Raw genomic sequence first — 20990 nt, 5'->3', positions numbered from 1 at the left:
CATCGATCAGCTGCCTCCTGCACACCTCCCACTGGGGATGTGCCCGCAACCAAGGTACATGCCCTTGACCGGAATCGAACCTGGGACCCTTCAGTCCGCAGGCCTCGGCTCTATCCACTGAGCCAAACTGGTTTCGGCTAGCCAGGTTATTTTAACCAGTTAACTGCCACGCGTCCAAAATGGAAACCATCCCCACACTCCATGATATTTTGAATTTAATTTAAAAAATCAATTTGCAATGAATATTATAAAAATAAATATATTACTCACAATTCAGGTGTTCTTGAATATTTTCAGTTGAAAATTCTCACGAAAAATTATTTTTTAAAGCATCTATAGACACTTATAGCATACAAAGGGTTAATAACATGAAATATGAAGAACAAAATGAATTTTTAATAAGTATAATCAGACGTAAAGTGAGTGGAAGTATAGTAATATAATTTTTTTTAGGTATTATTTTACAGAAAAGACACTTCATCACCTAGCACTGATTTACGCAGCTTTAGTTTCATTTGGACTAAAAGCAGAAGAACTGGATGTAAAGGTATTCTTTTCCTCTGTTTGTTCATAAATATTTTTCATAAACCAAAATTATACTCAAACTCATATACCCAATGAGAAGAAACATTAAATAGGTAAGCCAAAACTGCCTAAAAGTCAGAGAACAGTTTTCAAATTAATGAATATTATTTCCACTTAAACTTCTGTCCTAAAAGTCTTTAGTTTAATAAATATAAAATCATATTTTATCTCTTAATTACTACTTATATTTATTTGAAACATAGCAGGATATGAATAAAAATAAACATATCCCTTGATCAAAAATGCTCACTTATGAAAGATATACTAAGTTCTTATCTGCTGTAAAATGGAAATCTTAGGACATATATTTTGTTAATTTCTAATTAGTCTTCTTTCTTAGCTCTTTTTTCAGTGTCATTGCTCTGAAATTTAGACATTCCTCCAAATCTGGGGCTCAGTACTCTTCTATTATCAAATATTCTCAAAACACCCAAAACTTAACAATAAAATAAAATTGGGCTCAAACGGTGTACTTCTGTACACTCTATACATATTTAATATAATTTAAAGAAAATCTTTCTTTAGAGTACTTATATCCCCAGATATGTACTAACAGTTTTATATTTGAAATTTGTATTTCAATTTTATATTTGAAATTTTATTGTGAAAGAAAAAATTGTAATTATTTTTTGAGATTGGTACAGTCCTTGCTTTTTAAATTTTTACTACAGGACAGCGTGTTTATATTTCTAAGACATCATTGTTTAGGCTAGTTATTGCTCTTTCCACGTTAGACTGCTACTCCATGAACTATCTTTCCTTCAATGGAACTAAAAGAAGATAAAAATAGAAATGAAAGAGGTAGAGAAAGACTGGCATTTCAGAAGAAAGAAAGGCATGGAAAGAAACACAAGTGACAGACAGGAAGCAGGGGAAATGACGAAATTCTTTCTTAGAGTTTAGTTTAATACACACACACACTTTTGGCAGCATTATCTTAGTATTAAATAAGCCAAAAATGCTAGGGATGGCTACTCTAAATCAAAACCTTTTTTTAAAAAAAAAATTGATTTCAGAGATCAAGGGAGAGAGGGAGAGAGAGAGAGAGGGAGAGAGAAATAACTAGAGAGCATCATTGATTGGCTGCCTCTTGCATGCCCCATACTGAGGATCTAGTCTGCAATCCGGGCCTATGCCCTGACTGGAAATCAAACAGTGACCTCCTGGTTCATAGGTTGACGCTCAACCACTGAGCCACGCCAGCCAGGCTTTTTTTTTTTTAATAAAGCTTCAAATTCATCCGCAAATATCCTTTATTTTTAACTTTGTTTTTAACAAATCTTACACTATCTTTTTAAAGTTCTTATATTAGTTGAGAACTACTAGGTTAACCTAGAAAAAGCAAAATATTAAACATTATTAGTGATAGCCAAATTGCTTTTTCTTCTAACATAGATGAAATAGAATACCAAATAGATTTAAATGATGTTATTGATAAATGTCAATGGAAGAGAAGAAAAACAATTTAGTTCCAAAAATTGGAAACTACAAGAATATCATTCTTAAAGAAGGAAAGAAAATTGCTTATCCTCACACAAAAAAATGTCCTGGGTTTCACACAGACAAATTAATAAATTATATCTAAAATAGTGCTCAAAGCATAGACTCTGCTGGGTGTTCTTTTTTTTTTCCTTCTAATTATAAACAATTTTTGAATGATATAATTTGCTTCCAAATATTTTCTATAGTCTGACATTAAAATATATTTTTCAGCTAATACTTGCTCCAGGGGTGGAAGAGACTGCCTTGATTATCCGACAAATTGCTGACCACAATTTAATGACTTCAAAGAGAGATCCTCATGAATGGTTAGATAAATCCTGGCTTGAAGTTTCACCATCTAAGGTGTATTTTCTAAATAAATAAGTTAGATATTTTCAAAGCAAATATGAATACCTGTATTTGAATTCTCTTTTTGGTAGTATATTTTGTTCTCCAGTGCTTGCATGAGCATGTATGACAATACCATCATGTACAACATTTACTTAAACCATTTTCTAGAAATATTTGTATTTGTTAATTTCACAGAACTATTTTAATGGGATCTTTTATAATGAACTTTCAAATCTAAGTTATTATAGGGTGATGTAATGACTTCAATGCCTAATATATTTAAAAACATAACTATTTTTCTAATTCCTAAATTTAAACATTTAAAAATATTAAATTTATTAAGAGGGTAAATTTTATCATTTCATGATTTGTCAGTAATTCAATTATATTATTGAAACTGAAAGTAGAATTTTAAAGTACTTATAAGATTAAATAGTTAATTTTTAGAAATTCCTTTGGTCTGAGCATAAATATTTCCAAGATCTCATACCAACTCAGTGTTTCTGTTACCTTTATTTTCAAATATATCCAAATCATGAAGCCATTAAAAAAAGAATGACAAGGCTCTTTATGTACTAATATGGAATAATATCCAAGATATTGTTAAGTGAAACATCAAAGTTGCAGGACAGAGCATGCAGTATACTACCATTTGTGTAAAACAAGGGGAAATTAATATTTATGTGTTTATTTATAAATTAATAAAATACCTCTGAAAGGATACCAAGAAATGATAACAATGGTTATCTCCACAGAGAACTGGAGTAATGGGGTGGGAATGAGACTTTTCACCTTTCAGTACTTTAAAAGTTTTGAAACATGTGATTTTTACTTATTCAAAAATTAAAATTATAAAACAAATAAAATGAAATGTTCATATGTATTAAATCACAGAACTTTGACGTGCTTAAACAGAACACAATACTATCAGCAAGTATGGGTATAATTAGCTATGACATGTATATGTGTGTCCTACCAAGGTATGTCAAATCTCACATGTCTATCATTTGATAAAAATCAGAGAGGGTACAAAAAGCCAGTGCAATTCAGGAAAAAATGAAATATAGAGATGGCTGCTATATTTCTAGACCTGAAAACATACATTTTTAGATTGTCAAGGTCAGTTCTGGTCGATAGAAGTTAGATTATAACATCTCTTAAGTATCATAAACATGGTTCATCTTAATCAAACAGTGATAGTATATGGTATACAAAGGGAGAGCTAAAGAAATCTTGAAGTCCTATACTAAGTCCTGTAAAAGAGTTCTCTTTAGAAAATGTAGCATTGGTTAAAACAATTGTCATGTGAAGAAGGTGAATTGTAACACATCTTTTTGAATGCATGATTAGACTGAATAAACTTTCAGGTCCTTCACAATTCTGAGAGTGTATGAAAGTTTCTTTCTCTCCTAGCCATACTTTTTTCCGGACATCTCAAACTGAATGTAGGTGCAATGACAAAAGTTTTAATCCAGTAGAATGAATAGAATAAAATGAGTCACTTTTAAAAGACCACTGGCTGATTATTCCTTAAACTTTTTTCTAGGAAGAAATGTACTTACTTGATTTTCCATGTATTAACCCATTGGTAGCTCAGCTCATGTTAAATAAAGGGCCTTCACTCAACTGGATATTATTAGCAACTCTTTGTCAACTTCAGGAACTCCTACCTGAGGTTCCAGAAAAAGTGTTAAAGGTTAGTTATTTGAGATCTATATTCTTATAAAGGTTTATTTCCTTTCTAACTGAGTATGTATTTTTACAATAAGGGTATTCAAAATGAAGGTATCCAAATGTAATTGTTTTGGACTTCAGATAGCAAACAAATAAATTCCTTGAGCTAAATTTTATATAGAATTCTCATAGGTTGTCAATCACATTATACATTTTAAAGTTACCTTATACAGATAATTCAGTACAGTCAGTTTATCACAATTTAAATCATTGTGAAATGTTATTGTGCCCCCAAATATTTAATTATAGACTCTATGCAAATGGATTTACATGATCTCTTCCAAACAATCCTGACACCCTTCATTATAGTAAAGAGAACTTTAGCTTCATTGGTAAAATGTTAAATTTTTATCAAGGAAATGGTGTTCATGTGTAACTTGTGTAACTAAAAATTATTTTATAACTGATTAGAAAATAGATGCAAGTTACAATAAGTTTTTCATTTAACAGAGCCTAATTATGTTGTTATTACATGGGTCAATATAATACCTATAATAAACTACTAATTTATATTTAGCCTCCTTTCCATATAGATAAGCATTATTATGTATATTTATTTGACTGATGTTCATATTGTATTTGTATTGTACTAACTAATTTTTAAATATTTTTAGCATTTTTGTGACATCACTTCCTTATTCAAGATTAGTTCTTCTTCCATAACAAAATCACCTCAAATTTCATCATCTCAGGAAAATAGGAATCAAACTAGTACCTTCCCTTCTCAGAGTTCAGCTTCTAACCCTTCAGACTCTGCCATTCAAGAACATGAATATTACCAGTATTTACACTTAGGAGAGACAGTGCAGGAAGAAACAAACAGCACTTCAAACTATAACTTTTCCCTGATGGAACCAAGAGAAAGAGAAGTGCCGTGCGTTTTACCACCTGTGACTTCTTCCAGTCAGACCAGCTATTGGAAAGACTCTAGTTGTAACCCTAACATAGAGAAAAATCCTTTTCTGATTAATATGGAATCAAGGAACTCAGCTGGTAACTTTCTAAACCAGAATGATTCACAGACAGATGTCTTTTCTTTAGCTCTAACACAAATGAATCGTGAAAGCAGAATATCACCAATCAACACTGAGAAGAGAGTTGCCCTTAATTTTGTAAATTATCAGAGAAAGGGAACACATGAAGCAAAAACACCTATAAATAAAGAAGAATTTTCCCCTATCTTTTCATTAGAAGGCTCTCAATCACCTCCTCATTGGAACTTTAAGGAAAATGTATGGGAACAACAGAATCACTCCTTCAACCTACAGTATGGTTCAGAGCAGACTATGTGTGACAAATGGTACTCTCAGAAAGATAATTTATTCACTAATCAGCAAAAATGTCTATCGGATGAGTTAGAAGGCCTCCTATACAAAAGTTCAAGTGCTGGGACTAAAGAGACTTTCTGGAAAGAATTACCATCTGTCCCCAGTTTGGATTTTTTGTGTGCTTCTGATTCTAATATAAATCAAAAAGAATTCAACAGTCTTTATTTCTACCAAAGAGGTAGAACATGTTTAGGACAGAAGAGGCATGCTGAACCTTCATCTAACTCGGGAGACAGGAAATCATTAACAGGTAATGCTATTCAATCCTATCTAATAAAAGAGTAATATGCAAATTGACCATCACTCCAACACCAAGATGGCTGCCCCCATGTGGTCAAAGATGGCTTCCCCCATGTGGACACAAGATGGCTGCCACAAGATGGCCTGCAGGGGAGGGCAGTTGGGAGGGACCAGGCCCTCAAGGGAGGGCAGCTGGGGGCAATCAAGCCTGCAGGGGAGGACAGTTAGGGATGACCAGGCCTGCAGGGGAGGGCAGTTAGGGGTGACCAGGCTGGCAGAGGAGGGAAGTTGGGGTCGACCGGGCCTGCAGGGGAGGGCAGTTAGGGGTGACCAGGCCTGCAGGGGGGGGCAGTTAGGGGAAAACAGGCTGGCAGGGGATCAGTTAGGCATCAATCAGGCTGGCAGGGGAGTGGTTAGGGGGTGATCAGGCTGGCAGGCAGAAGCAGTTAGGGACAATCAGGAAGGCAGGCAGGCGAGCAGTTGGGAGCCAGCAGTCCCGGAGTGTGAGAGGGATGTCCGACTGCCCATTTAGGCCTGATCCTAAATGGGCAGTTGGACAACCCTCAAGGGGTCCCAGATTGAGAGGGTGCAGGCTGGGCTGAGGGACACCCCCCCCCCCCCGCACCAATTTCGTGCACCGGGCCTCTAGTAGTTAATAAATTATTCTCAAATGTAACTTAAGATGATATAACCATCTCAAAATTTTAGAAGAATGTTTTTGTTTTAATGACTACACTTAAAGAGTCCTCAATAACTTTTGCTTCAAAGGAAAAATCAAAATTCTAATTAGAGATAGCTAAGAAAATAAATGCAAATAAAATATGTCAAATTCTTGTACCTTTAGATGAACTAAGTATTCAACTTCAGAAGTGAAAAACACAGAACAAATCTAAAAAAGCAGAAGACTAAAATCAACAAAGATTAAACAGAGAAATCAGTGAATTAGAAAATTAACTTATTTGTCAGGCAGGGATATTTAATGGACTAAAATTTATTAAGAGCTGCTTTTTAAAAAAATCTTTATTGTTGAAAGTATTACATATGTCCCCCCTTCCCCCCTATTCACCCCTTCTAGCCTGCCCCCACCCCTGCCCCAGGCCTTCACCAGCCTATTGTCTGTGTCCATGGTTTATGCATATATATATATATATATATATATACACACACACACACAAGTTTTTTGGTTGATTACTTCCCACCTACCCACAAGAGCTTATTATATGCCAGGTGCCATTTTAGGCCTCTTATGTGGATTATTTAATTCTGACAAGCCTGTTAAATAGATACTATTAGCTCTATTGTGCAATTAATGGTTCTGAACATTTAATCATATCAAATTTTTTAAAGGACAATTGTATTTCCTCATTTATGGTAATTACTAGAGGCCCGATGCACGCCTCAGCCCCTGCCCGCCACAGCTTCATCCGGAAGGACATCAGGTCTAATTAGCATATTATGCTTTTATTATTATAGATTCCTTTCTTTTGTGTCATTTCTTATTGCTACCTCCTGAACATCTAGACAAAATGTTAAATTCTAATGGTCATACAAGGTGACCTTGCCATGATGAGAGAGAAAAAAGGAAGAAGCTTAAGCTTCAAGGCTCCTCTTTGGCATAGGGCCTTCTGCAAAACCTGAGAGTGGTCCTGAATTGAAAGAGAACCTCCAGGACTCACAAAACCTGGATTTGATCCCCTTTAATAGTTATAATTTCTTTGTTCTTGATTTTAATGAGAAGTATTTTATCCCTAGTTTTGTAAGAACTATTGTAAGAAATAGATGCTGAATTTTATCCAAACTCTTGTTGTCACCTATTGGGATAAATCAAGCATGTTTTCTCCATTGACTTATTAATATTAAGGATTGTATTTACAAGTTTAATAGTGTTAAATCACTTTTGCCATTTATGTAATAAATCGAATTGGTTTTGAGGGGTGATTTTTAAAATAGGCTAAACATGGTTGCTAATATTTATGATTTTCATATCTATATTCATAATGAAATTAATCTATTGTGTTATTCGTGCTTTGTTGCATTTTGACATGAGGATTATCCCAGCTTCATAAATGAACTGGGTGAAAATTCCATCTTTTTTCCACCCTGGAACAAATTAAACATGCAAATTATTGTATTTTCTTGAACATAGGGCCCCCAATATAGAATAATCCTCCCATTTTCTCAATGAGATTTCAGAAAATATTTTTAAATTTTAATATTTAAGCTCTTAGGATATAGATGGAATAGTCATTAATTTAGTTATAAATATATATTTTTAAATTATATATAAACTAAATTATATTTAAGTTATAATTTAGTTATAAATATATATATTTTTAAATTATATAAATCAGCCCGGATTGTGAGAGGGTGCAGGCCAGGCCAAGGGACCCCACTGGTGCATGATTGGGGCCAGGGAGGGATGCAAGAGGTTGGCCAGAGGTTCGGCCTGTCTCGCTCAGTCCTGATCAGTGGGACCCCAGCAGCAAGCTAACCTACTGGTTGAAGCATCTACCCCCTGATGGTCAGTGAAAGTCATAGCCAGCAGTTGAGCGGCCTTAGCATATCAATAGCATATTACACTTTGATTGGTTGAATGGCCGACCTGAGGACCTGACACTTAGCATATTAAGCTTTTATTATATAGGATACTTTCCAATTATTTTCATAGAACAATTTCATTCAAATAGTTCACATAAATCTCTGATGATGGTACTTTCATATCACTATGGCAACTTGTGACTTTTTACTGTGACTTTCCCTAACACATCATTATCTCCAAATATGTTTAAGATATAACACATTTTGAATTCAAATTGATGCAATCCTAGAAAATTTATCCAAAGCCATTGGCATAACCTCAAGATAATTTCCATTTGTCCTTTAAGTGTATATTTGTGATATCTATGATAAAATTATCTACTACATTGTTTTTTAAAATTTGCTTATAATGGCATCCAATTTTTGCAATTATCCTATCTAATAAAAGAGTAATATGCAGATTGACCATCACTCCAACACACAAGATGGCTGCCCCCATGTGGTCAAAGATCCTGCCCCCATGTGGACACACGATGGCCACCACAAGATCGCCAGCAAGGGAGGGCAGTTGGGAGGGACCAGGCCTACAAGGGAGGGCAGTTGGGGGCGATCAAGCCTGCAGGGGAGGGCAGTTATGGGTGACCAAGCCGGCAGAGGAGGGAAGTTGGGGGTGACCAGGCCTGCAGGGAAAGGCAGTTGGGAGGGACCCAGGCCTGCAGGGGAGAGCAGTTGGGGGGGACCAGGCCTGCAGGGGAGGGCAGTTAGGGGTGACCAGGCCTGCAGGGGAGGGCAGTTGGGGGGGACCCAGGCCTGCAGGGGAGAGCAGTTGGGGGGGACCAGGCCTGCAGGGGAGGGCAGTTAGGGGTGACCAGGCCTGCAAGGGAGGGCAGTTAGGGGAAAATAGGCTGGCAGGGGAATAGTTAGGCATCAATCAGGCTGGCAGGGGAGTGGTTAGGGGGTGATCAGGCTGGCAGGCAGAAGCGGTTAGGGGCAATCAGGAAGGCAGGCAGGCAAGCAGTTGGGAACCAGCAGTCCTGGATTGTGAGAGGGATGTCCAACTGCCCGTTTAGGCCCTATCCCACCGGGATCGGGCTTAAACGGGCAGTCGGACATCCCTCGAGGGGTCCCAGATTGGAGAGGGTGCAGGCTGGGCTGAGGGACACCCCCCTCTCCCGTGCACGAATTTCGTGCACCGGGCCTCTAGTGAGATTATATTTCCAGAAATAATCACTAGAATGGTTTTAAATTTTTAGCTTCCTTTTATACTGATTTAATCAATCTAGGCTATTTCAGGCTAGCGTATATCATATAAAATATAGTTATGTCAGGTAGGTCTACACATTACCACCCATCTATCATATCTTAGCTCGAGATAAATTTTACAACATTATATGTATGGGTTAAAGAACAGGCTTACTGAGGGATAACTTAAAGGCAAGAGTCTTTAATCAGGAGAGATTTAGTTATTTGTGTAAGGTATGGCCATACAAATATGTGTTTATAACACTAATTAGTACTGGGCCATTAGGTATAGGTGCATTTATGCTAAAAATTTAATTTTAATAGTCATTATTTTATCCCAGTTTGAAAATTTTAAAATTCCACAGATGGTGAAAAGACAAGATCCATCTGAATAGTTGGAAAAAATAGCTATACTTTATTATTTTCAGCACTAAAATGGTTTTCCTTTTTCTCCTTTTAACAGATCTCACGTGTTCACAACTACCGCAACTCAAAAAGCGACGTCTAGTGTATGAAAAAGTCCCTGGTAGAGCTGATGGACAAACTCGTCTGAGGTTTTTTTGAAAAAAAAAAAAAAAAAAGAAGAAAAAAAAAGAATAGTGTTACATGCCACATTCCATTGTTTTTGTTGATAGACCAATCACAAAATGATTTAGATTTGGTCATACCTTAAAGAAAAATGCAATTATTCTTAGATGTTCTCCGTTTTCTATATTAAATGTTCATAATATACATTCTGCCCCATAGTTTGCATATTCAAATATCTCTGGATTGGCCCTTGTTAGGGAGCCAAAAGTCTGAGTTCAGCCTCCAAGGTCCTCTCCCAAACACCTCATCACATGGAATTGTTTGGAACAGCCCCAACTTCCCAGGTTGGCTCTTGCAATAGAAATTTCTGTTCTTTCTCTGAGAGTATTTCATTTCCCTGTGAGGTTTTCATGTTAGACGGAGTTACTAGCATTTAGGTTCATTGCTGGTGATAGTGATGCTGACCTTTGAGGTCTTGTGAGAGGCCTTACTCCCAAGTTCCAAGGCCCAGTTCAAACTTTGTAGACCCCACCAGAATATCACCTGTCTCTCTCATTGTGACGGACATAAGATTCTCCTCCTCTTTCCACTGAAACTCAGCATACACCTGGGATCAACACTAGGGTGCCCCACCCCTGGCCTCTCATTGTAGGAGCCTGGATATTCTCCCCAAATATTGAGCCCCACCCTAAAACAGGGATCCAACAGATGGAGTAGCCTGAGTTGAAGGGGATGGGGAATGCAAACTGTAGCAATCCAAAATGAAGGCTGAAAAAAATAAGTTTTTCTGTCTTTTGCTTTATTTGGTTTGTTGTTATTTTTACCACACAACAGTTACTAATTTAATACTCAATTTAAGTGAAATGCCTTATTTATTTAAATTTAATTTGGTATAGGCAAGTGCATATGTCTTTTCTTTTTTGATTTCTGGGTTTCCTGCCTTGCTTACAAAGATAGCTTTTACCCTAAAGCTGAATAATTAATATCCTAATTTTTCTTCTAATGCTTTTGTGTTATCTTTCTTTAACCCATGTGGGTTTTTTTACAGGCCCAATTTTATTTTCTCCCAAATGGATAGCCAATAATGGCAGCATTTACTAATTAAGCCATACTTTCCCACTGAATAGAAAAAAAAAAGTCATTTATTTCTGAACAATTATGATCCATTGATCTATTTGCCTATTCTTATACCACAGTAACAGTTTATTTTGTGTTTTTCATTTTTTAAAATCATTTTGATTCAGCAGTTTAAAGTGAAACTTTTTTTTTTTACTCTTTGTTAAAAATTTTTATTTATTGGTTTTTGAGAGAGAGATTGATTTATTGTTCCACTTATTCATACATTCATTGGTTGATACTGTATGTGCCTTGACTGGGTAGGGAACCCACAACCCTGGCTTATCGGGATGATGCTCTAACCAACTGAGCTACCCAGCCAGGGCCTTAAAGTAAATTAAAAAAACATATATATATATATATATATATATATATATATATATATATATATTTTTTTTTTTTTTTTTTTAATTGATTTCTAAGAGAGGGAGGGAGAGGCAGAAACATCAATGATGAGAGAGAATCATTGATTGGCTGCCTCCTTTCACGCCCTCTACTGGAGATTGAGCCTGTATCCTAGGTATATGCCCTTGACTGGGAACTGAAACGTAACCTCCTGGTTCATAGGTTGATGCTTAACCCCTGAGCCACGCCGTCTAGGCAAAAGAAAATTTAAGAACTAGTAAGGCAAGCTTCACCCTTCCTTGTTTTATAAACACACACACACATAGGGTTTTAAAAACTATGTTTAAAAACACTTGATTTTTCCATGTGAACTTTTAGATATTTTAACCAGTTTTCCTCAAAAGAAATAAAATAGGAATGCCACTAAGTTTATATGAAATTGATATTTAATGATATTATTGAACTTTAATTTATGTAGACCCTGTTCTATAAACATCAATAAAAGCTTTTCTTTGTAACTTGCAACTTTTGTTAATTCTCAAGTATTTTTTATCATTTTGTCATTAAAGTGGAAATGGGATATAGTTTCCATTTCCATTTCTAAATAGCTATTGCCAGTGTAGAAAATGCTTATTTTTCTATATATATTTTCCTATGTCATTAGTCCACTTCTTTTTTATTCAGAAAAACCAGAATTTTATCAAATAACTTATTGGCATAGATTCTCTTCTTTAAACCATTCTTGGAATGAATTGCATTGATAGATTTCCTTATATTGAACTAGCTTTGTTATACTGTATCTTCTCTAGATATATTATTAGATTTGATTTGTTTATATTTAGGACATTTGCATCTGAGATGTCTCTAGTTTTCTTGTATTATAGTAGCAAGATTTTGCTGAAGGAAAAAGCAGAATAGGAGTTCTTATGAGTTGTTTCTATTTTACACATTAAAAGCTATACATAATTAATGTATACAACTAGATGAGTTTGGAGATAAGTGAAACCATCATCACAATCTATGCCATGAATCTAGTCACTACCTCCAAAAGGTTCCCCCTGCCCTCTTAGTTATTATTTTTGTGATAAGAACAGTTACCATTAAACCTGCCTTGTTAGCAAATTTTTAAGTATAGAGTGGCACTAGGCTGTAAGCAGATCTCTAGAACTTACTCGTCTTGTAAACTGAAATTTGTTTGTTAATGGAGATTTTTTTAAATGCTTGTTATTGTTAAGATCGAGAATGGAACTAGTTTAAATGGGGATAGAAAAGATCTAATGGAGAAGCTGAAGATACAGGAAAGAAAGGATAACTGATAGTATGACATTTCAGAGAAGGTGAATCAGATCCAGAGAACACATACAAGGGCTAGAAAGGGACACCTGAATTATGATCAAATGAAAGGAATTCAGATTGCTTAGATTTGTAAGTTTAGTGGCCAGAACTTAAGGGAGTACTTACCTAATGGCTTCTATTTTCTCTATTGTAACAATACTTACGCTCAAAAAAATCTTCATTTATTTACTTATGGTTTTATACCTGGTTATTTCAAGAGCAAATGCCAGCAACTGAGATATTTCTGTATGTTATACATATATCTATTTTTTACAAAATTCTACAAATACTTATAAACAAAAAATTTGTATTTCCCACTTCTAGCACTCAATCTCACAAGCAAACAGAAATCTGTGAAACCATAAAACAAAATCAGACACAAAATGTTGCTGTCAGAAAATAATGAGTTAAGCAGAAATTTTATTTCCAAGCTCTTCAAAAATTAGTACAAACACAAATAAAATATCCATTTTAAAGTGTCGCAAATTAAATCAAAGGCACACCATCAAGGAAAAACACTTAAGACATTAAGAATCCATTTAGCTTGTAAGATTTTCACATTGCTTTGCTTTTAATCACTTGCAATATTCTGTAAGTCACATTTTAAACATATTTGAAAGCTATGTAGCTTTTTTTTTTTTAAGTAGAGGAACTTAAGAAGACAAAGATCAGATCTCTGGCATACACAAAATGGGGAGATCTAATACACAACACATTAATCTTTCCAAACAAGTTTGCTAACAGCTTCCATATTTAGTGTTAAAAATAAAACAGTCTTCTCACAAAAATCAAGACATCACTTGATTAATAAAGTCTGTTCTTTCCCCCAATTTTACACTGTCTTGCCTTCATTTTGAAATTATAAATTCATGAAAAAAGGACATATTTTGTTATGGTGTAAAAATCTTAAGAACAACAAATTACAAATACTCAATTTTTTAATAAAAATGTTTTCCTTCCCAAAATGTAAACATCCAGTAAATAAAACATACATAATATTTCAGGTCTAGAAACACTAATAATTCACTTAAGAAAGAGGTGCATTTTTGTATATTTGGTGGTAGAGTGTTTGTTTGTCTTAAGTATAAAGCACTTCACCAAACAAACCAGGCCATTATTACTTAAAAGTCTTCTCCTTCACCCAGTTTCCTAATTTGAGTTGAAACTCATCAATTTCTGTAGAATTTTGGCTATAGGACCAGGCCACAGGGAAGGTCTGAATAGGTAAGTCATTTGGTTAGAGAAAAATGTTTTCGTGAGACTTGGAGGCAGTCAGTCATTCATCACTTTGTGCCTGAAGGCTTCCTTAGCGAACTTCTTTCCTAACGGAAAGAGAATTTGGTTCATTTTCACTTTAGTAAGATTTACACATGAAATTAACAGTCAGCATTTCATAGGGCACTTTAGTATTCTCAAAGCAGAGAGTAACAAGTTAATTTAAAAAACCCATCCAAACCACACCACTCAAGAAGTAGCACCCATGAAAGTGCTCTGTAAGAAGAAAAATTCTATGCCAGCATGTAACTACTACTTTAATACCATAAATGTGGACATTTTTTATTAAAAGGTACAACAGTACCTGATAGTACGATTACTTCTTTTCAGTATGCATAATTCCCTTTATAGGTATGAAAAAGGACCTAAGATGATTATGTACTGTATGAAAACCCATACCAACACAAAATTTGAATATGTTGGCCCCAAAAGACTATCATAATCTACTCACTGAACTCTTCCAAAAAAGGAAAAATGTGAATGAGACCCCATATAATGCATCACAACCCATGAAATTTCTAATATGCCACCAAGGAGATGTTTTCATTTCAATATCTGGCTTTTAAAGTTCTTTTAACCAGACTCACACTTTCCCCCAGAAGCTACATTAAAGCTTCCTCCATTAAAACACAGAGATAGCCTGGCCAGTTTGGCTCAATGGTTAAGCATCAACCTATGAACCAGGAGGTCACGGTTCAATGCCCAGTCAAGGCACATGCCTGAGTTGTGGGTTTGATCCCCCAGTAGGGGGCGTGCAGGAGGCAGCCAATCAATGATTCTCTCCCATCATTGATATTTCTCTCTCCCTCTTCCTTCTTCTTTGAAACCAATAAAAATATTAAACAAGTGAAACAGAGATGTATTCTGAAGCCTTTGAAAGAAATCACAGCTGGTAGTAGAAACAACTCTCCTCTGGGGAGTCCTTTGTCCCAAGAGTAGCAAGTGAGTTGATAGCACCAAGCAGCAAATGACAACTCTGGGATGGTGTAAGGACAGAGAGAGCAGGATTCAGGTCAAGAAATGGCCACCAGCTAACTCAGTCACAGAGCTCAAGGACATGAAGATATTAACATCTTATGAGGTAGTGCCCAAGAGGATTGAGACTCTCTTAATTAGGTGCAATCCACAGGCAGGGTAAATATAGACTAGAGTCACCCTTCAGGGGGAGTTGTGCATTTGGATGCTTTTCTTTTTAATTCTCCCAAGAAGAGTAGATATTCAAAACAGGTGCCCAAATCCTTTGGGAAGCCCTTGTGATAGTGCCATGGCCCAAGCCGGCACGGTGGATCAAGACTCACCAGTCTTCAGAGTAAAGCACAGGATCTGGGCTCCCGGAAGGGGTTGCTGCCCGCTGGAACGCCGACCAGCAGGGCATCCTTGCAGGCATTCTGCATGCAGTACTGCTGAAGCTCGGCAGCCGCCTGAGAGACCTGAAACCGAAGGACGACAGCTTGACATGCCGCCCACAGCCAGATACACCCGGCAGCCCTTGGACATTCTGACTATGCTCTTGCAGCCTGACCACACTTTGTGTGACTGCCAAAAGTCTCGTTTTTGCTGAAAGTCCTAATAACTGAACTCCAAAGAGGAAAGGTTACAACTGCTATGAACTCTGATTTAGGGTATTTTTGGTTGCTTATTCAACGAAAGAAAGAAAAATAGCATCTCTAATTCATTTAGTATCCTAGTTCTGAGACTAAATTGGTAAAGAAATAGCTCATGCTAGTGTTCCCTTTACACATTTTCACTCATGAAGTATGCATTGATATATCCATGTTTGCCAAGTGAGCACACTGTTTAATGTATACAAGGCTCGAGTTTTATCCGGTGTGCTCAGAACCAGTTCTCCCACCTTGCTTGGAGGCAGGATAGCTTGTTGGTGAACAGAGCAGCCCCTGGGGCCAGATTGCCTGGGCTCAAATTCAGCCGTGTCACTACCTGTACAAACATGGGCCGGTTTCTTAGCTTCTCAGTACTTGTTTTCTCATCGGGAATTGTATTTAGTAACAGTACCCACTTCATTGGATTGATGTGATGATTGAGTTAATGCATGCAAAGCCCTCAGAATAGTGCTGACACGCAATTAGCAATATACTACTATATGTGGCAGATTGCAGAAAAGTCACAATATTTTGCAACTCCTCCCACCAACAGCTGGAGTCTGTTTACCCACTTCTTGAATCTGAGCTTGTTTTGTGACTTGCTTTCACCAGGAGGATGTAATAGAAATAATGGGCAAGTTCCAAGCCTTGGCTAGAAGCGCCTTTGCAGTTCTCTCTCTTGCTGTGATTAGAATCCTAAAATCACCATCTAATAATACCAAGCTAGATGACCCGAGACCTTGTGGAAGAGCAGCAGAAAGCTAGCCCCCAGCCACCTGCCTACCAACCTCCAGATATGTGAGTGAAGCCACCCCATATCATCCAGCCACCAGCCAACCCTCCATGTGACTGCAGATGCACAGGAGGGCCCAGCAAAGATCAGCAGAACTACACAGTGAACCCAGCTGATATTGCTGGCCTAAGAATCGTTGAGTTAATAAATGTCGTTTTAAGTCACAGCATTGGTTCCATGTTATTCTGCCTTTTTTCTTATCTTCCATTTGATGCATATTTGAAGATTTTCTTCACTTCCCGTTTTTCTTTTCACTTTTTAAAATACGTTTTTATTCATTTCAGAGAGAGGGAGAGAGAGAAACATCAATGATGAGAGAGAATCATTGATCAGCTGCCTCCTGCATGCTCCCTTCTGGGGATTGAGCCTGCAACTAAGGCATCTGCCCTGACCAAAATCAAACCCAACGCTCAACCACTGAGCCACACAGGCCAGGCACTTCCCATTTTTCTTGCATTGAAAGGTGCTTTGTGTAAAAACTCACCTATTTTGTACAGAAATGATTCTAATTGCTGTTCAAGAATTACTACCACTTTGTGTTAATTTTCCAAGCTTCCTAATAACTGGAAAATTAACTCATGTTACAGCTACTATCTCGTTTCTAGAATCTTTTTAGGAATTTTGGTTTATTAATGTAATAATCATTTGTTACATAACAAACACATAACACTGTCAGAATAATGTTTAAGTTTACTTTTCCCTCATAGAAGTTTTATCATTTCACATTAATTATAATTGGAGTTAATGGTTACATAGAACAGTTATTAATTCAAAAGAAATTTGGAACCAATTGTGTTCATGCTTGCTACCTCTGTATCAAAGGGAACAGGTGAACCCCACACATGAGTGGAAGGAGACTATCCCCAGGACCCCTTGAAAAATGGGACTAACTGAACTCTTGCCTAACAACATGGTCAAAAAGTGAAGGTGAGAGAACATGCAGAAAAAATAAGAGCAAAAATGGGCCCTAGCCGGTTTGGCTCAGTGGATAGAGCGTTGGCCTGCGGACTGAAGGGTCCCAGGTTCGATTCCGGTCAAGGGCATGTACCTTGGTTGCGGGCACATCCCCAGTAGGAGGTGTGCAGAAGGCAGCTGATCGATGTTTCTCTCTCATCGATGTTTCTAACTCTCTATCCCTCTCCCTTCCTCTCTGTAAAAGATCAATAAAATATATTTAAAAAAAATTTTTTTAAATGGACAGCCTCTAGCACTTTAGATTGGGAGGATTCAAGCCCAGCCTCTCTGTGGCCTGCTGTTGGCGGTGGGATAATGCCCACCCAAGTTACATGACTTCCCTTGGTTTCCGCTCGTCTGAGAGGCTTCTCCAAAGCAAAGAAGGGGTCCTTGGATGGGTCTGGAGCATTCCAGTCACTGGGAAGGGACACTAAAAAACTGGTGCCCTGGTTATTTACCAGCTAGCAAGTCTGCTGGAGAGAAGGCATCTCTGGGTGTGCTGAGCATGTTCACCGAGCCCTGAGATGAGGAGGCCAGACCTTGGATGGTTGTGACTCCCAAAGTGCTGCCTGTGAGAAGCCGCCAAGCACCCCAGATCTGCTGCCCTGAGAACATCCCTCAACTACGTTTATTATCTGTGCGCCTTGAGCAATTCATTCCAATTCTCTAGGTCTCGGTTTCATCTCCCATAATTTTATTTTTTAATGTAGATAAGAATTGGTTCCCTAACTGCTTCCCAGCGTAGGCATCTGGCTGTTTTCCTCTCCACCTCAGGTCTCCGCATCATCTTCAACACTTGCTACAACCCCAGTTACAGTTCCCTGACCTTCTCTCCTCAAACAACCCTCTCCTCGATGCCAACAGTCACCGCCAAGACCTGTTAACTGCTCCACAACTGAAATGTTACACTCTCACATCCTGCTTTCTGATCACAATCTCTCCTACCCATCCAGGGTGCTGCTGCCTCCTCTGGCTACACCTGCTCTTTGCTCTCAGAGAGAATGCCACCTCCCCTTTCCTCCAGCCCATCACCAGGAGGCTTGCACCGTTCCATCTCCATCCAGCCCAGGCTCAGCCTCTTTCTGGGCAGACCCTCAACCCCCTTGCCCTCCACACCCACTTCCATCTTTCTGGCATATCTTCCCTGCTAACCCACTTACTTGGATCAACTACCCTTCAGGAGGGCACTCAGATTCCTGGGTGGCCAAATGCAGCTGGGTGAGAAAAATCATAAAGAGTGCAGTGAGTCTCCACTCTCACAGTAGCTGGGTCTTGAACATCACAAGGTGTCTATGGATGTGCCTGGTAAGAAAGAGATCCCTCCCCATACCTCACAGCACTCTCTCCCCATTCTCGCTCTGGAGATTCCATTGGCTCCCTTTCCTCTGCCCCAAAGGAAACTTGGCCTTCTGTTTCACAAAGAAAACTGTTATCATACAAGTCCTTAAGTCCCTACCTAGAAACATCTATCTTTATACATATCCTCACCCCCCTTTCTTCCTGTCTCAAAAGCTCCCCCTCTCCCCCACCCCCGCAATCCCAGGCCCCCTGTCTGCTCTCCCTCCAAATCTCCTTCTCCATTTGCTCCTTTGCTCAACTCAAAACATGGCTTTTGTTTCCTACTTTAAAAAAAAAAAAAAAAAAAAAAAAGGTGTTTCCTCTTGAAAACCAGACTTCTCTCTTTTTAAGTCTGCCTACATTATTACAATCCAGATTCTGCTCCTCCTACTACTGAAACCTCTTCAGCATGCCATAAGTCTCTCTTTCCCGTGTTTTATACTCTTCACATCACTCACTGTCTGAGATTATTTTATTGTTAATGTGTTTCCGGTTTATCTTCCCCACAGAATCGCCGTATGCTCAGTACCTAGGATAGTGCCGGATACGGAGAACCGGCCTACGAGGTACATGGACTAGCACCGCAGTGTTCATAGACACACACATTCTGCAGACGATGCTACCTACACTAGCTGCTAAACACAATCACACAACAGACGCGTTTTAACCAACTGACTCAACAAACACTGGACGTGGTGACTCAGCCGCTTGCTTCCTCTCGGTTCTCCTCTCAGCCTTCTCTTTAGCAGGTGCCCGGTTCCATCCCTGGTCTCTCACTGATACAGCCTTTCCACCCCTGTATCTTCCAATTGCATCCTTCAGCCTTGACCTCTGAGCTTCGGCCCATGTAGCTAAATACGTTCTGGACGTCGCTTCGAAGTCCACGGATGCAAAACTGACCTCGTCGTCCCCCTCCCTCCCCTGCCCACTCTCCCTCCCCGGTGCTGCAGCTATCGGCCGCGCCGTCCCCGGGTCACGACGCCAGAACCCTGAGCAGCGCCCCTCCCCACCTCGCAATCCATCAACCAGGCCGTCCATTCATTCGGTCGCCCCCGCATCTCTGGCCTTACCCTCGCGCACCGACAAGAAAACGCCGAGGGGCGCTCAGTCCCGTGCCCCCGCCCCTGCGGGGACAGCAAGCCCGTCTCCCCGGCGCACCGGCCGGCCTCCTTACCCTCCCCGCGGGCCCACGTCCCCGCCGCACCGGGAGCCTGGGTCCCGCTCGGCTCGGCGCGGCGGCTCCCATCCCTCCGGGCCCAGCCGCGAGCCGGGGCCAGCGCGCCATCCTCCCCGCCGCCGCCCCGCCCGCCACGCGCGGCCTCGCCCCGGCCCCGCGCCCCGCGCCCCGGCCCGGCTCGCGCTCCCGGCTCGGCGGCCATCCACCCGCGGCCTCAGACGCCCTCCGCCCTCCGCCCCGAGAAGAGGGCGCCGGCTCCGCACCTTGATCCTCTCCACGCCGGCCTCCAGCTTGAGCTGCTCCACCAAGCGCTGCAGGGCGTACACGCTGGCCCCGGAGGACATGGCGGCGGGCGGCGCGGCGGCGAGGTGAGCGGCGGGAGGCTGAGCGCTGGGCCGGGCCGGGCCGGGCCGGGGACCGAGAGCGGGTGCCGCCCCGGGGCGGGGAAGCCGCTGCGCCCGCCCCGCCGCCCGGCCGCGCCCACCCGCCCCCACCCCCACCCGCCCCCACCCCCACCCCCCGTCCCCCGCCCCCCGCCCCCCGCCCCCCGCGGGGAGGAGCACCGCAGGTAAGCGACCGTTTGGGTCCGGAACTGCCAGGAACCCCAACGCCTCTGCGTTCTGAACCGGGCGAGACCCGCACTGGCACCGGTGTCCGGCCCATTTCATGCTTCCCCGTTATCATCTGTAATTCTTCACGCCTCTGGCAGGTATCTTTGTCACCCCTTTACCAACAGTGGGTTACTTTTCAGCAACGGGGCTTTAAATCACTCTTCTCCATATAAAAATAATGAAACGGGAAGGTGTTTCTGCCACTGTTACATGAAAATAGCAATAATATACACCTTTGGTTTTCTAAAATGATTCAAAAGAAACAGGAAAACACATCAACTATAATGAGTGAAACAATGTACCATAAAAAATTATTTCACTTCCTTATGCCCATTTTTAGAACTCTCCTGATTCACCAGCAGGTTTGTAGACTCAGTAGACTCAGCTTCTGGAGAGATTTTCATGGGATTTTTTTTT

The 20990-nt window shown here is 39.7% G+C and overlaps 2 protein-coding genes across 3 annotated transcripts in view; one reads left to right on the top strand and one right to left on the bottom strand.

The window, feature by feature from the left end:
• SHOC1 (shortage in chiasmata 1) overlaps positions 1–10064 on the top strand; it is a gene marked incomplete at both ends in the record, with an annotated part of 61575 nt that extends 51511 nt beyond the window's left edge. Inside the window, 5 exons of the mRNA XM_080668322.1 lie at positions 454–547; positions 2299–2430; positions 3965–4114; positions 4767–5730; positions 9964–10064. Of these exons, the coding sequence (XP_080524448.1) occupies positions 454–547; positions 2299–2430; positions 3965–4114; positions 4767–5730; positions 9964–10064 (1441 nt within the window). The remainder of the gene's footprint in view (positions 1–453; positions 548–2298; positions 2431–3964; positions 4115–4766; positions 5731–9963) is intronic.
• Positions 10065–13210: 3146 nt separating this feature from the next.
• GNG10 (G protein subunit gamma 10) lies at positions 13211–20421 on the bottom strand. 2 transcript variants are annotated; one of them, XM_080671416.1, is made up of 3 exons: positions 20226–20421; positions 15398–15529; positions 13211–14146 (listed from the first exon to the last, which is right to left on the bottom strand). In XM_080671416.1, the coding sequence occupies exons 1-2, from the start codon at positions 20304–20306 to the stop codon at positions 15404–15406; spliced, it is 207 nt and encodes a 68-aa protein (XP_080527542.1). In that variant the 5' UTR covers positions 20307–20421; the 3' UTR covers positions 13211–14146; positions 15398–15403. The 2 variants fall into 2 exon arrangements, with proteins under 2 accessions (XP_080527542.1, XP_080527543.1); XM_080671417.1 differs by having other exon boundaries at positions 13211–14141; positions 20226–20383.
• Positions 20422–20990: the final 569 nt, after the last annotated feature.

This window comes from Plecotus auritus, assembly GCF_963455305.1.
Source record: "Plecotus auritus genome assembly, chromosome: 5".
In the NCBI taxonomy this organism is placed as follows: Eukaryota; Metazoa; Chordata; class Mammalia; order Chiroptera; family Vespertilionidae; genus Plecotus; species Plecotus auritus.
The sequence above is the reverse complement of the archived record's forward strand: the minus strand, read 5'-3'. Positions and strand labels throughout refer to the sequence as shown.